The sequence below is a fragment of the Phoca vitulina genome, unplaced genomic scaffold (assembly GCF_004348235.1).
Source record: "Phoca vitulina isolate PV1807 unplaced genomic scaffold, GSC_HSeal_1.0 scaffold5, whole genome shotgun sequence".
NCBI lineage: Eukaryota > Metazoa > Chordata > Mammalia > Carnivora > Phocidae > Phoca > Phoca vitulina.
The window spans coordinates 58,820,407-58,834,937 of NW_022589708.1; the positions used below are offsets into that span (position 1 = coordinate 58,820,407).

At 45.8% G+C, this 14,531-nt stretch overlaps 1 protein-coding gene across 1 annotated transcript in view; it reads right to left on the bottom strand.

The window, feature by feature from the left end:
• The window catches only part of EBPL (EBP like), a 31,465-nt gene extending 18,487 nt beyond the window's left edge, over positions 1-12,978 (bottom strand). The window contains exon 1 of the mRNA XM_032403066.1: positions 12,808-12,978. Within this exon, the coding sequence (XP_032258957.1) occupies positions 12,808-12,978 (171 nt within the window). The remainder of the gene's footprint in view (positions 1-12,807) is intronic.
• Between the last annotated feature and the right edge of the window lie 1,553 nt (positions 12,979-14,531).

The window sequence follows — 14,531 nt, forward strand, 5'->3', positions numbered from 1 at the left end:
AGGGTTAGGACTCCAACATGTTTTGTTGGGGAGAGGACACAATTCAACTGAAAACACATGGATATGAAGAGTAGATGCTATGGGATACACAAAAAGAATAAAGGGTGAGAAAGCCAGCGAGTAACAGAAAGAGAAGCAAACCTAGAGAGGAGCTAGGAGGAGGGTCATAATTTTCTTAACCCAGAGCTGCCTGTGAATCAGAACCAACCTCCAACGGCCCAGCTACATCTCAGCTTCTGCTACATTTCCATGAGTTAACCTGTTCCTTGTTGCCATGCGTGCCCACCCATCACTTGACCTAGTTTGAGGAAATAAATGCAGGGTTCTGGCCCCAAAGAGCTTCACTAACAGGTCTGACACTGAGCTACCACCATCCTCAGGAACTTGTATCCTAAAGATGAACCCTGCCACCTGTGCTGTCCCTTCGCCTTTCGTCCCCCAAATTAACACAGGATGGCAACTTTTCAAAGAAGTATACCATGCAAGGAAAATCTCAAGTAACACAAAAGCTCCTCTGAATCTCTTCCACAAAGTGGTTGCAATTTGAGGCCACCATTTTGAATGGGCAGAAACAGATTCTCCAGTGGAAAGCACCACTCTAGCCACCACGCTTTTCATTTGGCTAACGGAGCCGACGGTCATAAAACATCTTGAGGTCTTTGGGATGAAATCAGTTTTGCAAATCAACTATGCAGCCAGGCAGTGCATCTTTGAAGATGCAAGAATAGGAAAGTAATAGTCCTCGTCCCCAAGGGACTCATAGCCTCGGCAAGAGAGGCAGGAACTCCCCGACACCCCTCAAAAAAGGCCTGTGCTACATCATGATAGAGAGTTCACAGAGAGCGGGGGGAACGCTGACTATAATGATAACCAGGACGCAGGGATGCAATCTGCCTCAGGCCACCGGACAGGTTTTCTCCTGGGGGTGGGTGCGCGCCTGTGTGCGCATGCGCACATGTGCACCCAGAAAATGTAAAAGGCCCTTTTCCTACAAGGAACTAATCGTTCTAAGCTTTGGGAGAAACAAGCGTTCTTCTTTTGCCTAATTCCCTTCTTTTCGAGAAAAAAAAAAAAAAAAAAAAAAAACTGGTTGTCCTGCCTTAGTTTAAATAAAACACAACGCTGTTTGATCAGTCTTCAAATTGCTATTTCTTTACCCTTGGCAGTTTCAGGTAGATGAGAAAAAAACTTTCCAGTGTTAGATTTTCTGGGAGGGAGAAGGCAGGAGACAAAAGAAAGCCAGGGAAAAGCAGGTGGAGACAAGTGGACAAGGATACACAGGAAAGGTCTGGAGGCAGAAAGTGAAAGGAGCAGAAGGTAGGGTGACCATCTCATTTCAGGAATGCCTGCAGTTCCTGGGAAACGGGGACTGTTGGGTCACCATAGCATGGGGACCGAAAGGTGGCAGGGTGAGGGGGTGGCCCAGTGAGAATGTGGAGAGGCGCCCACAGCCCTTGAGATGCTCTCTGCATTGGGAGGGAGAGTCATGTTGATCCTGCCTCTGGATCCCTCTTTTGAGAAGGTGCCCGCTCACTCACCGAGGTTGCCCAAAGCATTGAAACTGCCAAAGTTCTTCCAGCCTGGGGCCATCAAACCTTCGATGGCACTGCTTTGTTGGAGCTCTGGCTGGCATCAGTAAGCTCCCGCAAGATGGACTGTGAGGTACAAGGCCATTCTCCAGGGTCTTGGCCATTGCCAGCAGGTTGGCTTTGGGGCATGGAGTTTCCTCATTCCTGCTGGATTAGGGCTGCTATTGTGGCAGGGGGTGGGTGGGTGGGAGCAGCACAACATCACCAGGAACACAGGGTGCGGGGGAAGGAGGGCCACTGGTTCCAGTCCAATCATAGCGGAACCTGGGGGGTTCAGCTGGGGGGTTCTTGACATACTTGCAATTTCATAAATGTTTGAAACTGAGCATGTGCTCCTTGTTCTGCCTTTTGATTATGTCAATGTCAATGTCCTTGTTGTGATATTAGACTATAATTTTGTAAGATGTTATCACCGGGGAAACTGGATAAAGTGTACATGGGCTCTCTCTGTATTCTCTCTCTGGGAGGAAGTTACCATTATCTCAAAATTACAAGTTTCATTTAAAAAATGGGCAAATCCCAGAAGATGTATGGAGAGCAAAGAAACATAGGAAAAGGTGTTCAATATCACCAGACATCATGGAAATGCCAATTGAAACTACGATAGGGTTAGTTCATATGCATCTATGAGAATGACTAAAACAAAACAAGAAAAATACCAGTCTGAGTGTAATGTACCGAATGTGTCCCCTCAAATATATCTGCTGAAGCCCTAACCCCCAATGTGATGTGATGGTATTTAGAGGTGGGGCCTTTAGAGATAATTAAGTTTAGATGAGGTCACGAGGGTAGAGCCCCATGATGGGACTGTTGTCCTCATAAGAAGAAGGGAGACCAAGGCTTTCTCTCAGCCATGTAAGGACACAACAAGCAGGCAGCCATCTGTAAGCCAAGAAAAGATGTCTCACCAGAACCCAACCATGCTGGCACCCTGATCTCGAACTTCCAAGCCTCTGCAACATGAGAAATAAATGTTCTTTAAGCCACCAGTCTATGATATTTTTGTAATAACAGCCAGAGTGGACTGAGACACGAAGTGCTGGTGAGAACGTGGCGTAGCTGGAACAGTGACATATCACTGGTGGGAATGGAAATGGTAGAACCACTTTGGAAAAGGTTTGGTAGTTGCTACCCTAGTTAAAAAATCCCACTCCTAGGCATTTACCCCGGAGAAATGAAAACACATGCCCACACAAAGACTTGTAAGCAGATACTCATAGCAGCATTATTTATAACAGCCAAAAACTAGAAACAACCCCGATGTTCATTAACTGGTTAATGGATAAATAAATTGGGATATATCCATGTAGTGGGATACCATTCAGTAATTTATGCCAAATAAAAGACTACATATCCTATGATTTCATTTATATGAAATCCCAGAAACAGTAAACCCTTATGACAAGAAAGCAGATCAGCGTTTCCTGGTGCCAGAGGTCAGGGTGGGGGATATCTGCAAAGGGACGGCAGAAACCTTTGTAAAAAAGTGATGGAAATGTTTTATACTGTGATTGTGATGGTAGTCACACAACTCTACACTCACCAATCTCACCAAGCTGTACTCCCCAGGGGTGGATTTTACTGTATGGAAATTATAACTCCATAACGCTGGAATGGGGAAAAAGAGAATATAGAAAGTGGCTGGTTACTATATATAGATATATCCCAATAGTTTCCATTTATAGCAACAACCAGTTAAAGTACAAAGGAAAAATATCTCACGGTAGCAATAAAAATATTTAGAAGTCAATTTTAAGAGACTGTAACTGAAGATTTAAATAAATTGAGATCCACTCAATTCTTAGAAGAGACTCAGTATTGTAAAGATATCACTTACTCTCAAGTTAATGTAGGAGTTTAAGAAAATCCCAAATTAAAACACCAAGTTTTAGAATCTGGCAAAGGGAATCTAAAGTTCATGTAGAAGGATCCATTTTTAAGTGTTTGGAAGTGAGTGGTAAGAAGTTTGCTTTGTCAGATATTAAAATACACTATAAGGCTAACATAATACAAAACTGTATGGACAGAACTGAAATTGAAAGATTCATAAAACAGAACCAAATTTGTTAGATCTCCCAATTATCCATGCATATAAAAGATTTCAGTATACGATAAAAACAGAATTTCAAATAAGTGGAGAAAGGATGGATTAGTCAACAAATGCAGTTGAGACACTTTCTTGGCCAAAAAGAAGAGGATGCATAATAAGATATGAGTGAAATCATTTGTACTATCTTATGAACACCCCTTTCAGCTCAATAAGGAAAAGATGAAGAGCTGTATAGAAAAACAGGGTATCGGGGTGCCTGGGTGGCGCAGTTGGTTAAGCATCCAGCTCGGGTTGTGATCTTGGGGTGGTGAGATGGAGCCCCGTGATGAGCCCCAAGTTGGGGTTACACACCAAATTACATTGATAATTTACATTATCAATGTAAATAATTACACACAGAGTCTGCTTGAGCTTCTCCTTTTCTCTCTGCCCCTCCCGCTGGTGCTCTCTCTCTCTCTCTCTCTAAAAATAAATAAACAAGTCCTAAAAAAAAAAGAAAACCAGGCTATTAGGGGGTGGACCCCAGGATCCAAGCCCCATATTCCTGTCCCAAGCCTGGTACAGGACAGCAAGCCTGCCTGCCTTCTAGAAAGCATGAAGCTCTGTTATGAGGGTATCATGGGATCAGGATTGAGCAAAGATTAGACACTCCTTTTTTTCTGGGAATCCTGTAAGTCTCTTCCCGGGTTCTCATGAGACCCTACAAAAGAAGGTAGACTCCCAATCAAGGGTTGAATGGCCCACTCCTAGGTAGGGTGGAAGTTTGCCAATTCCATTTATTTTGATTTTTTTCAGCTCGATTAAACTTGTCCAATAGAAGAAGAGATACCTGCTCAAGGACGTTTATTATAAAATTTTGGCTTTTTTAGTGGCAAAAGAAATTAGAAATAACCTGAAGATGCATGGTTGGTTCAATTATCCACGCTATGGAGTAATATGCAACTATTAAGAGAAAGGGTATCAGCCTGCCTGGCTGGCTCAGTCAGTAGAGCACATGACTCTTGATCTCAGGGTCATGAGCTCAAGCCCCACGGTGGGAATAGAGATTAGTTTAAAAAAAAAAAAGAGAGAGAGAGAGAGAGAGAGAGAGAGGGAGAGATGATATCTTGGCTTGGGTCCCCCAGAAAGAATTATACTGTGTTCCACCACGTTCATGGGGATGGCTCTCGCAGGGAGGCTGGAAGCAGGTGGGGGATGGGAAATGAGACAGAGAAGGAGGATGGAAGGCTCCTCCGATCTGAGGCTGCATCACTGAGCTTAGTAACTTAGGAACATCACTCAGCAACAGGCTGGCTGGCCCAGGCTTGACTTTCTCCAGAAACTGTACATGCGTTACTGCTTCTCTGGGGAGTCCATCTCAGGGGAGGGAGGAAGAACTTATCCTGGGGCTCCCAGATATCATTGCCAAAGGTCCATCCCGCGGCAGGTGGCTGGAAGCTGACTGGCTCCCAAGGACCTCACCCCTGAGCTGCATCCCAGAGGCCTGGGGCGGGAGTGGGGAGCAAGGGCTGTCTGCTGGGGGCCCAAGGAAGTCAAGTCGGAGCTGGCTGCCATGGTGGCAGCCGGACAGAATATCTTGTCAAGGGTCAGCTGAGACCCAGTGCCTAAGAGCTGTGGGATCTAATCATGACACCCAGCGCTGGCACGGGTGTGAGAAAGTAGCTGACTGGAATATACATGGTGACTATCTCTGTGGAGTCTTTATTTTTTTTTTTTTTAAGATTTTATTTTTATTTATTTGAGAGACAGAGAGAGCATGAATGGGGGAGGGGAGGCGCAGAGGGAGAGGGAGAAGCAGGCTCCCCGCTGAGCAGGGAGCCCGATGCGGAGCTTGATCCCAGGACCCCGGAATCATGACCTGAGCCAAAGGCAGAGGCTTAACCAACTGAGCCACCCAGGGGCCCCTCCTTGTGGAGTCTTTAAAAACTGGCTTCCTTTAGATCCAGCAATCCTACTTTCAGGATTTGTCCTGGGTAAATAATTACACACATTGACGAAAATGCCCAGAGTGCGTTCTATAGGACTGCCAGCAGCTGGAAAGAGCCTTAAGCCCAACAATTAGGGATTGGTTAGAATTATAATAAGGGGCACCTGGGTGGCTCTGTTGGTTGGGGGTCTGACTCTTGGTTTTGGTTCAGGTCATGATCTCAGGGTCCTGGGATGGAGCCCAGCAGGGAGTCAGCTTCCCCCCCTCCCTCTCCCTCTGCCCCTCCCCCCACTCATGCACCCCCTCCCTCTCTCTCTCAAATAAATAAATCTTGAAAAAATAGCTTATAATAAAGTATACCGAAATCCTCTGCCGTTATTTAAAATTATGAAGCAGTTCAAGAGATACTGATATGGATGGTCTCTGAACACAGTTAAATGAAAAAAGCAACAAAGAATGAATAGTAGGATCCCATTTTCATAAAAACAACTCTGAAAAAACACTTATCTGGATATATATTTTCATACAAATTCTGGAAGGCTATTCTTAAGGATACGAACAATATCTCTGGTTAGTTTTATTTTTTTCTTCCTTTTATATCTGTAAATGTTGTATGTTTGGCAATGATCACGGGAATATACAATTCAAACCAATTTTGTTTTAAAACACTGACTGACACAGGAAAAGCATTCTGACATTTTAGATATTTGAGCTACTTGAGGCTTAACATGTAAATGACTGATAACTACCATAAATTGAAATGATAGGATCATTCTTCCATTCATGGGATATCAACAAATTATCCAGAATAGCTCCTAAAACCAGGCACCACGCCAGGTACTGGGGATAGAGGAAGACAAAACAATTACAAATTGTGTGTTGTGTTACGAAGGACAAAACAAACAAACAAACAAACATGGTACTTCCCTAGGATATCTCTTCCATTTCAAAGGAAATATATTTTAGCAGCATTAAAATTTTTTGAAGTATTTCTATACTTCGTCTTATATTTTAGGTCTACAACAAAACATTCAATTAAATGGTGAAATGTACTTAAGAATTTTTAAATATTTGTCATAAAAATATAAAAATGAGTAAGAATCCAGATCAGGAGGCCTATAAGAACATATATATGCAGACCTTCTTTTGTTGTTATTATAGAGTTTAATGTGGTTCTAAGCTTCCAAGCAGCCAAGTGAAAAGGGAGAAACATGTACATTGTTCTTGCTGTCAGGAAGCAGCAGACGAAGCAATTTTTTCAGGAGAAACTAAGCTTCTCCCAGCACTTCCCTGTAAAAGCCATTTCTCATATGGTTACACCGAGAGTGACATTAGTAACTACTATCCTCCATATGAAACAACTAGAGAAAAACTCTCTGCTCCTCTATAAGGCCAGAGAGGACAAGGGCCACGTGTGTGTCTGTGTCGAGCACGGCACCTGGCCCCAAGGAGGATGGGAAATGAGGAACAGCAGAATGGGATTTCACTCTGCGGTGTGGCTACCTAGACATCTATCCCTAATGCATGTCTTGTTCATGATGTTAGAAAACAAACTGGATTTAGGTCTGCAGAAGCAGAAGGGCTGTATACCCCTGTACTCTGAAAAAGGCCAGTGGTCACTATGGGTGCTATTCCTTGGACTTTCAATTTGGCATCATTTCTCAGCTTGTATTAGGTTCTCCAGAGAAACAGAACCAATGGGATGGGGATACACACAGACACACAGACACACAGACACACAGAGGATCCATCATAAGGAACTGGTTTATGTGATTATGAAGGCTGACAAGCCCCATGATCTGCAGGGTGAGTGGGCACGCTGGAGCCCCAGGAAAGCTGATGATGTCGTTTTAGTCTGAGTCTGGAGGCCTGAGAACCAGGAGAACTGATGTAGTTTTAGTACAAAGGCTGCAGGCTTGAAACCCAGGAAAAGCCACTGTTTCAGTTTGAGTCTGAAGGAGGAAAAGGCCAATGTACCTACCAGTCTGAAGGTAGTCAGGCAGGAAGTGATCTAGCTTACTCTGCCCGAAGGTCAGCCTTTTTGTTCTGCTCAGACCTTCAACTGATTGGATGAGGCCCACCCACATTAGAGAGGGCCATCTCCCTTACTCAGTCTACTAGTTTAAATGTTATGTTATGTTATGTTATGCTATTTATTTGTTTATTTTAAAGGACGCTCCACGCCCAACATGGGGCTTGAACTTAATACCTGAAATCAAGAGTCACATGCTCTACCACCTGAGCCAGCGAGGCGCCCCTTAAATGTCAGTCTTACCCCAAACACCCTCACAGAACACCCAGAATAACATGTGGGCAAATAACTAGACATTCCATGGCTCAGGCAAGTTGACACAGACAATTAACCATCAGAAAGCTTTACCATTAATAGACAGCGAAACCAACTGTGATTCACCAGGCCTGCCAAGTAGCATGAAGGCTATAAATGCATTTACCAGAGAGGAGATCTATTTTACAGCAAAACCGACAAAAAAGACAATGCCAAAAAAGGAAAGGGAAAACAGGAGACAGTAACAGACTGCGCACTAAAAGGCAACTTGAGACCTAATGATAAAGCAAGTAGGAGGAGGAAGAAATTTTTAGAATCCCGAGAGTCGGAGGCTGAAGTTATTGTCGTGGAAGGTGAGAACAGATGGTGATGCTAAATGGAAAAGGGTAATGTCCAAAATACACAAATTAATAGGGACTTGAGCAGCCACTGGGACTCGGGACTTCTTAAAGGAAGACCCATGGGTGTTAAGGTAGGATGAATGGGGACAGGTGAAGCCCGAGTTTTCCATGACAACTGTCCTTCACCCTGAAGGACAAGCCTAAGTCATGCTCTCAATGAGGGAAGTATGGGAGGAACAAGTCAATCAGAGGGGTTTGATCTGAGGACAAGGAGTAGATTCAGGCAGATTCAGCTCTGTGGTAGGTTAATTCACGCAGCCAGGTACAGCACCAGACAGTAAGCGCTGCACAGCTGACTTCTCTGCCCCTTCACTTTTCCCTTGACCGTGCTCTTGCTCACAGATGCTCCCAGACCTTCCCATCTCAGACAGAACCCCAAGTCCTTGCCTGCTTCTTCTATGTCTTTGAGCTACCTTCCTACACTCCTCTTCCTCCCACCACCAAGTCTCTAAAAGTCTTTCAGATGCTGCCTCCATTCTTTTTCTACCCCACTTGCTAAGTCCTCAGCTTCTCAAACAATACTTTTACCAATGACTTTTTTATTTTTCTGGGTAAACTTTACACCCAACATGGGGCTTGAACTTATGACCCTGAGATCAAAAGTTGCATGCTCCACCAACTGAGCCAGCTAGGCACCCTTACCAATGATTTATTTATTTTTTTTTAAGATTTTATTTATCTATTTGAGAGACAGAGAGCGAGCGAGCGCAAGGGCAAGCACAGAGCAGGGTGAGGGGCAGAGGGAGAATCAGTCTCCCCTCTGAGCAGGGAGCCCGAAGCAGGACTCGATCCCAGGACCCTGAGATCACGACCTGAGCAGAAGGCAGACGCTTAATCACTGGACCCAGAGGCTCCGGCTCAGCCCTCACCTTTTTTTACTTTTAAATGGTGCTGCAGCGATTAACAGTGATCTTGTCATTCCTTCCCTTGGGTCCCAGGACCCAGCACTATCCTGGTTCTTGGTCCGGCCCACTGTCTCCCCTTCCTGGCTCTTCCTCTTCCTGCCTGTTCAATATATACACATTTTTAGACATTTTTAAAGATTCTGTTCTCATTCCTCAGCATTTTCACCTTTCTGTTCTCTCTTGCTCAGAAACTGCTCATTCCCAGAGCTTCCTGCTGTCTCCTCCAACGCAGTAAAAACGTCTAACTCCCTCCACTCTGCCCTGAATCTGTCTCTCCAGCTTGTCTTACAGTTTCGACTGCCTTCTGGCCATTTCCCCTCAACTACACACCAGAACCCCAGATGCATAGTTCTAAAATCTGACCTTCCTGTCTTCACTAACATTGTCAACAGTAACCACATCATCTCCACCCCCAACGTACGAGCCGTCACTTTGACTTAACAACATTCTCCCCTGGAAGGGCTGTTGGATTTAGCTTTCTTCCCCATTTTAACTTCCAATTCCACCTTAGCTCAGCCCTCTTTCATCTCACTGCCCAAATACTGCACTTGCTTTTTAGCTGATCTTTTTGCCCCTTCACTATTCTTTTCAATCCACCATCCACTGTGCTGGGAGGGAATTCTCCATGTACCCCTCGCATTCCTGCACCGTCTGAAGTGTCTGAGCACAGGCATTTACACCAATTGAAGAATCTTTATATAAGAAGACACTCCAAGGTAGTAACGCTTAAAGAGATCTCTCCCTCCTGAGACGTTCCAGAGTAGTAAAGATAAAGACCTGCCTTTCCTTCCCAGAGAAGATTTGTTTACATTCTTGAGTAAAGATAAGGACTCTCTCACGAAGGATGAGCGGGTCACCAGCAACTCCAGATAAGACAGGAGCCTAATTTTGCGGTTCCTCCCCGGTAAATGCCCCCACTGCATGTGCAGGTACCAGCGGGCCCTCACTGTGCTGCCCTGCGGCACTTGGGGGGATCAACCAGGCTAACTTGTTAATTTGTAAGAAGGGTACAATCTCAGGCCCTTTACAATTCCTGACTTAGCACAATACCACCAAATTATTTTGGAAAGATCTGCTTTGACCATGCTACTTCCTTGCCTGAGATCTTTCTTCAACGGCTTCCTATTACAGAAGGAAATTCAAGGTCTTACTTGTCGTTCAAGTGCCTTTCTGGCCTGTCCTCACTCCTTCCCTAGGTAGACCCTGTGCTCTAGTCAATCAGGAGATGGGTCCCAAAACACAGACATCCATATCCTGCCTCCCTGCGCTGGCCATGCCTGGAATGCTCTACTAAGATCGCAGATGAGGGGGAAAAAACCATGAAGCACCCGTGCACAAAGTGCCATGGCCATCTTCGAGGAACGGTGAACCAAACCACTGATTTCTCTATTTATGTTGCCAGAACTCCTTCCAGGTGCACTGGTGGGAAATCAGCGTGTCCTTCACCCTGGCCACAACCAACCGGGCTGCAGCCCCGGGGAACCACATGCTGGTTGGACATCGGGGAGCCGAAGTGCCTCTGGGAATGCTTGGCTGGAAATGCTGTCCAACTAGGAGCTCCGCATTTGATGGTGGCCAACGCATCCCAATGTCTCCTCCCTTTTGAGAAGTTTAAAGGAGTAAGAGGAGGCAGCTCAGGTTCTAGTGTGAACAAGTGAGTCACAGTTCCAGTTCTCTGGGAGGCTTTCTTTCCCAGTCTTTGCCTATGCCACATTTCTGGGTATTTGGCTGGGTAAACTCCCAGCCAAAGATACTGAGAGCACGCGTTTTTCTCGTAGGCTTTAAGCTTCATTCGAGCGTCCTCCTCACCAATCTCTAAGATATGTGTACAAAGATGCTGGCTGAAGCATGGTGTGTAAACAGCAAAATAAAAACATGCCTATTAATATAAGCTGGCTAAGTTATCATATTTCATCATCAGTTATAAGATACATCCCAATTTCGCAGATATAAATATCAGTAAAATAGCCCACAGTGGTTTTATGTCACTGATTGTTCCAATATGTGAAAAAAAAATGTGCCTTTTAGAATTAAGAAAACTAAGGTATGGTGCACTCATACAGTGGACTCTTCTGCAGCTGGGACAGGTAAAATAGGGCTGTGGGAGGAACATTTCCTTCAGAACAGGGGGTGGGCGGAGACAGGAGCAACGGCTGCATGCATCGGCTTACCCCTCAAGGTGCCACAAATGGAGAGGTGTGTGATGTTACCTGTAACAGTTGTGCTGGAAAAGCAGACTTAATTTTCTTAAACTAGGAGGTGGGCATATGGGTATATGTTTTAGTATCATTATACATTTTTGTACGTCTGAAATATGTTATACTACATTTTCTTTAAGAGGGCTAGCCACCTCTTTTACTGCCCCTGTTCTTTGGGAGACCTTGTGTCCAATGACAGCTTAAAAAATCAGGTTGAAGGACCTAGTCACTGTCTCTTATTTCCACATGTAAGTTTTTAGGAAAGAAAGAATTTCACAGCCCAGCAACACCTGGTATGTGCACACATCCAACTGATCCACATTTAGAGACGTAAGTGATTACTAAAATTTTGTTTTCTCCTTCTTTCTCAATACTATAGACTTTGGCTTCACATCAACCACAGTTTGGCCTAGATCAAAGCAAGATCAAATGTGCAAAAAAGCTATTTTGGCATAGTTGTTAACAACAACAAAAAGCCTTTAGGGGCTCAGTCGGTTAAGCGACTGCCTTCGGCTCAGGTCATGATCTCAGGGTCCTGGGATCGATGTCGTATCGGACTCCTTGCTGGGGTGGTGGGGGTCTGCTTCTCCCTCTCCCTCTGCTGCTCCCCCTCCTTGTGCTCTCTCTGTCAAATAAATAAATAAAATCTTTAAAAAACCCACAAACTTTAAAAAACGTGTGTGCATGGAGGAGGGGGGCATTTCAACAGAATTCCCTTAAATACTAACCTCCTGGTTATTTATAAAGTGGATTGAATTTTTAGGGACACGGTTCCCAAAGCCGGGCATGATTCAAAGAGTGCAAGCTTTGGAGCCAGACTCTGTTGACTCAGAACCATGCCAGCTGTGTGGCCCTGTAAAGTCACCTAACTTTGCACGGCGTGTTTTCTCCTCTGTAAAACAGGGACCATAAGTAGATTACAGGGTGTTGTAAAGATCGGAAATAGTAAACACGGTGCTGTGCCTGGCATACAGTCATTACCCAAAACATGGTGATTACTCGGGACACGCGGGATGTTTTGTCTCGGTACCGGCGCTCGGACTTTGCGCAGTGCGCCTCCTCATCTCTCCCTGCTCCCCCTGGGGCACTCAAGAACTCTCTCGCTCTCAATTTGTTTCCGTTCAACATTTATGTGCAGGTCACGTAAGCCAAGGCCTCTGGATGGCTTACAATCAAACTAACATAACACAGTACAGAAATAACCATTTCAGAGGGTTTTTTTGTTTGTTCGTTTTTAATGTGGCAGAGGAACTGGCACCCCCAGGAAGGTGCGCTCTTTCTACACGAGGGGACCGAGAGGGGCAGCACCGCGGCCTCCAGGCACCTCCCGGTCTCCGCAGACCGCCCGCCCGCTGCAGGGCGTGGGGCGGCCGGCTGGTCCCGGTCCTTTTCCGGGAACACCCCGCGACCGGGAGGGGAGGGTCCCGAGAGCGGCAGCGTCCGCACTTACCAGGGCGAAATGCACCAGGGCGTCGTAGCAGAGCCAGGCGAGCACCCCGCGGTCCGCCGCCCCCCGGCCGCGGCCCAGGCGCAGGCCCAGCGCGCAGCCCGCGAGCAGCAGCGCGGCGCACAGCAGCAGCGAGCGGCCGGCCGCCGCCCCCAGCTCCCAGCCCGCGCCCATGCGGCCGGCGGCCGGGGGCCCTGCAAAGGGGAGCCGGCGGAGAAGCGGCGGGGCGGGGCCGCCGGGCCGGGGCGGGGCTGCTCGGCGCCCGCGGGCGGGTGAGACGCTTCGCTTCCCGCCTCGCCTCCGGGCCGGCCAGCCGAGCCTGGAGGCTTTCACGAGTCGGGATCTTGCTCACGCACCCGCCTAGTGCCTGGACCGGGCCTGTTCCCAGACGAAGCCCAAAAGACTGGTAGTAGCCACACCTTCTGATGCGCTTTGATTTTCAACAAGGTTCAAAACCTTAAGCGACAAAGCCAAGTCCATATGGTAGAAATTTTGGCAATAGACCGGGAAGAATTTTAGGAACAAAAGGTTCTAATTAAGCCCTTGCAAGTCTTGCAGGAGAGGTGAGGGCCAAAGGTATTGTCAGCCACCAGCAGGCTTTTTAAAGCCCTGGTGGCTTACTCTGACCCTATCTCTTTAAAAACCCACAGAAGCACCAAAGTATGGGGGAGAGGAGCAATAGGTCGTATTGGCTTGACGCTGGATTCTTTGAACGTTATCCTATCCAAGTCACAACAACCCTAGGAGGTCAATGTTTTCCTAGTTTACAAATATGAAAACAGCCTCAACGTAACTTGCCTACGGACTCTCAGTGACAACGGAAGCCAGAACCCACGAGACCTTTGCTTTCTGACCCTGCACGCTGACATGTTAGTAGGCAATTACAGCTCTCCCCTAATGAAGAGCCAATTTGTCCTGATCATGCGTTAACGTTTTCTCTCTGCTTTTGGTAGCATCTTGTTTGCTTTTAACCTTCTCCTCATTCCCTTCCTTAGGCCTCTGTTACTTAGAGACAGCACTGGAGAAAGGAGTCAGAGTTTAAAAAGATTGTAACCCTTACTGACCAAGCCTGTGTTTTCACTTTTGGATAGCCAGATAAGATACAGGATGCCCAGATAAACTTGAGCTTCAAATTTAAAAAAAAAAAGGAATTTTTATTTTTTTTTTATTTTTATTTTTTAAAGATTTTATTTATTTATTTGAGAGAGAGAGAATGAGAGAGAGCACATGAGAGGGGGGGAGGGTCAGAGAGAGAAGCAGACTCCCTGCTGAGCAGGGAGCCCGATGCGGGACTCCATCCAGGGACTCCAGGATCATGACCTGAGCCGAAGGCAATCGCTTAACCAACTGAGCCACCCAGGCGCCCCCCAAAAAGGAATTTTTAAATACTTATATTGAAGTATCACTAGGGTACTTGTGATAAAAAATTATTCGTTGTTTTAAAAGGTGGTATATACATACAATGGAATATTATTCAGCCATAAACAGGAAAGATTTCCTGTCACATGCTACAACATGGATAAACCTTGAGGACGTTATGCTGAGATGAGCCAGTCACAAAAAGAGAAATAGTGGTATGATTTCATTTATATGTGGTATCTAAAGTAAGCATATTCCTAGAGACAGAAAATAGAATGGAAGTTGCCAGGGGCTCTGGAGAGGGTGAAAAGAGGAGTTGTTTAATGGCTATAGAGTTTCGATTTTGCGAGATGAAAAAGTTATGGAGT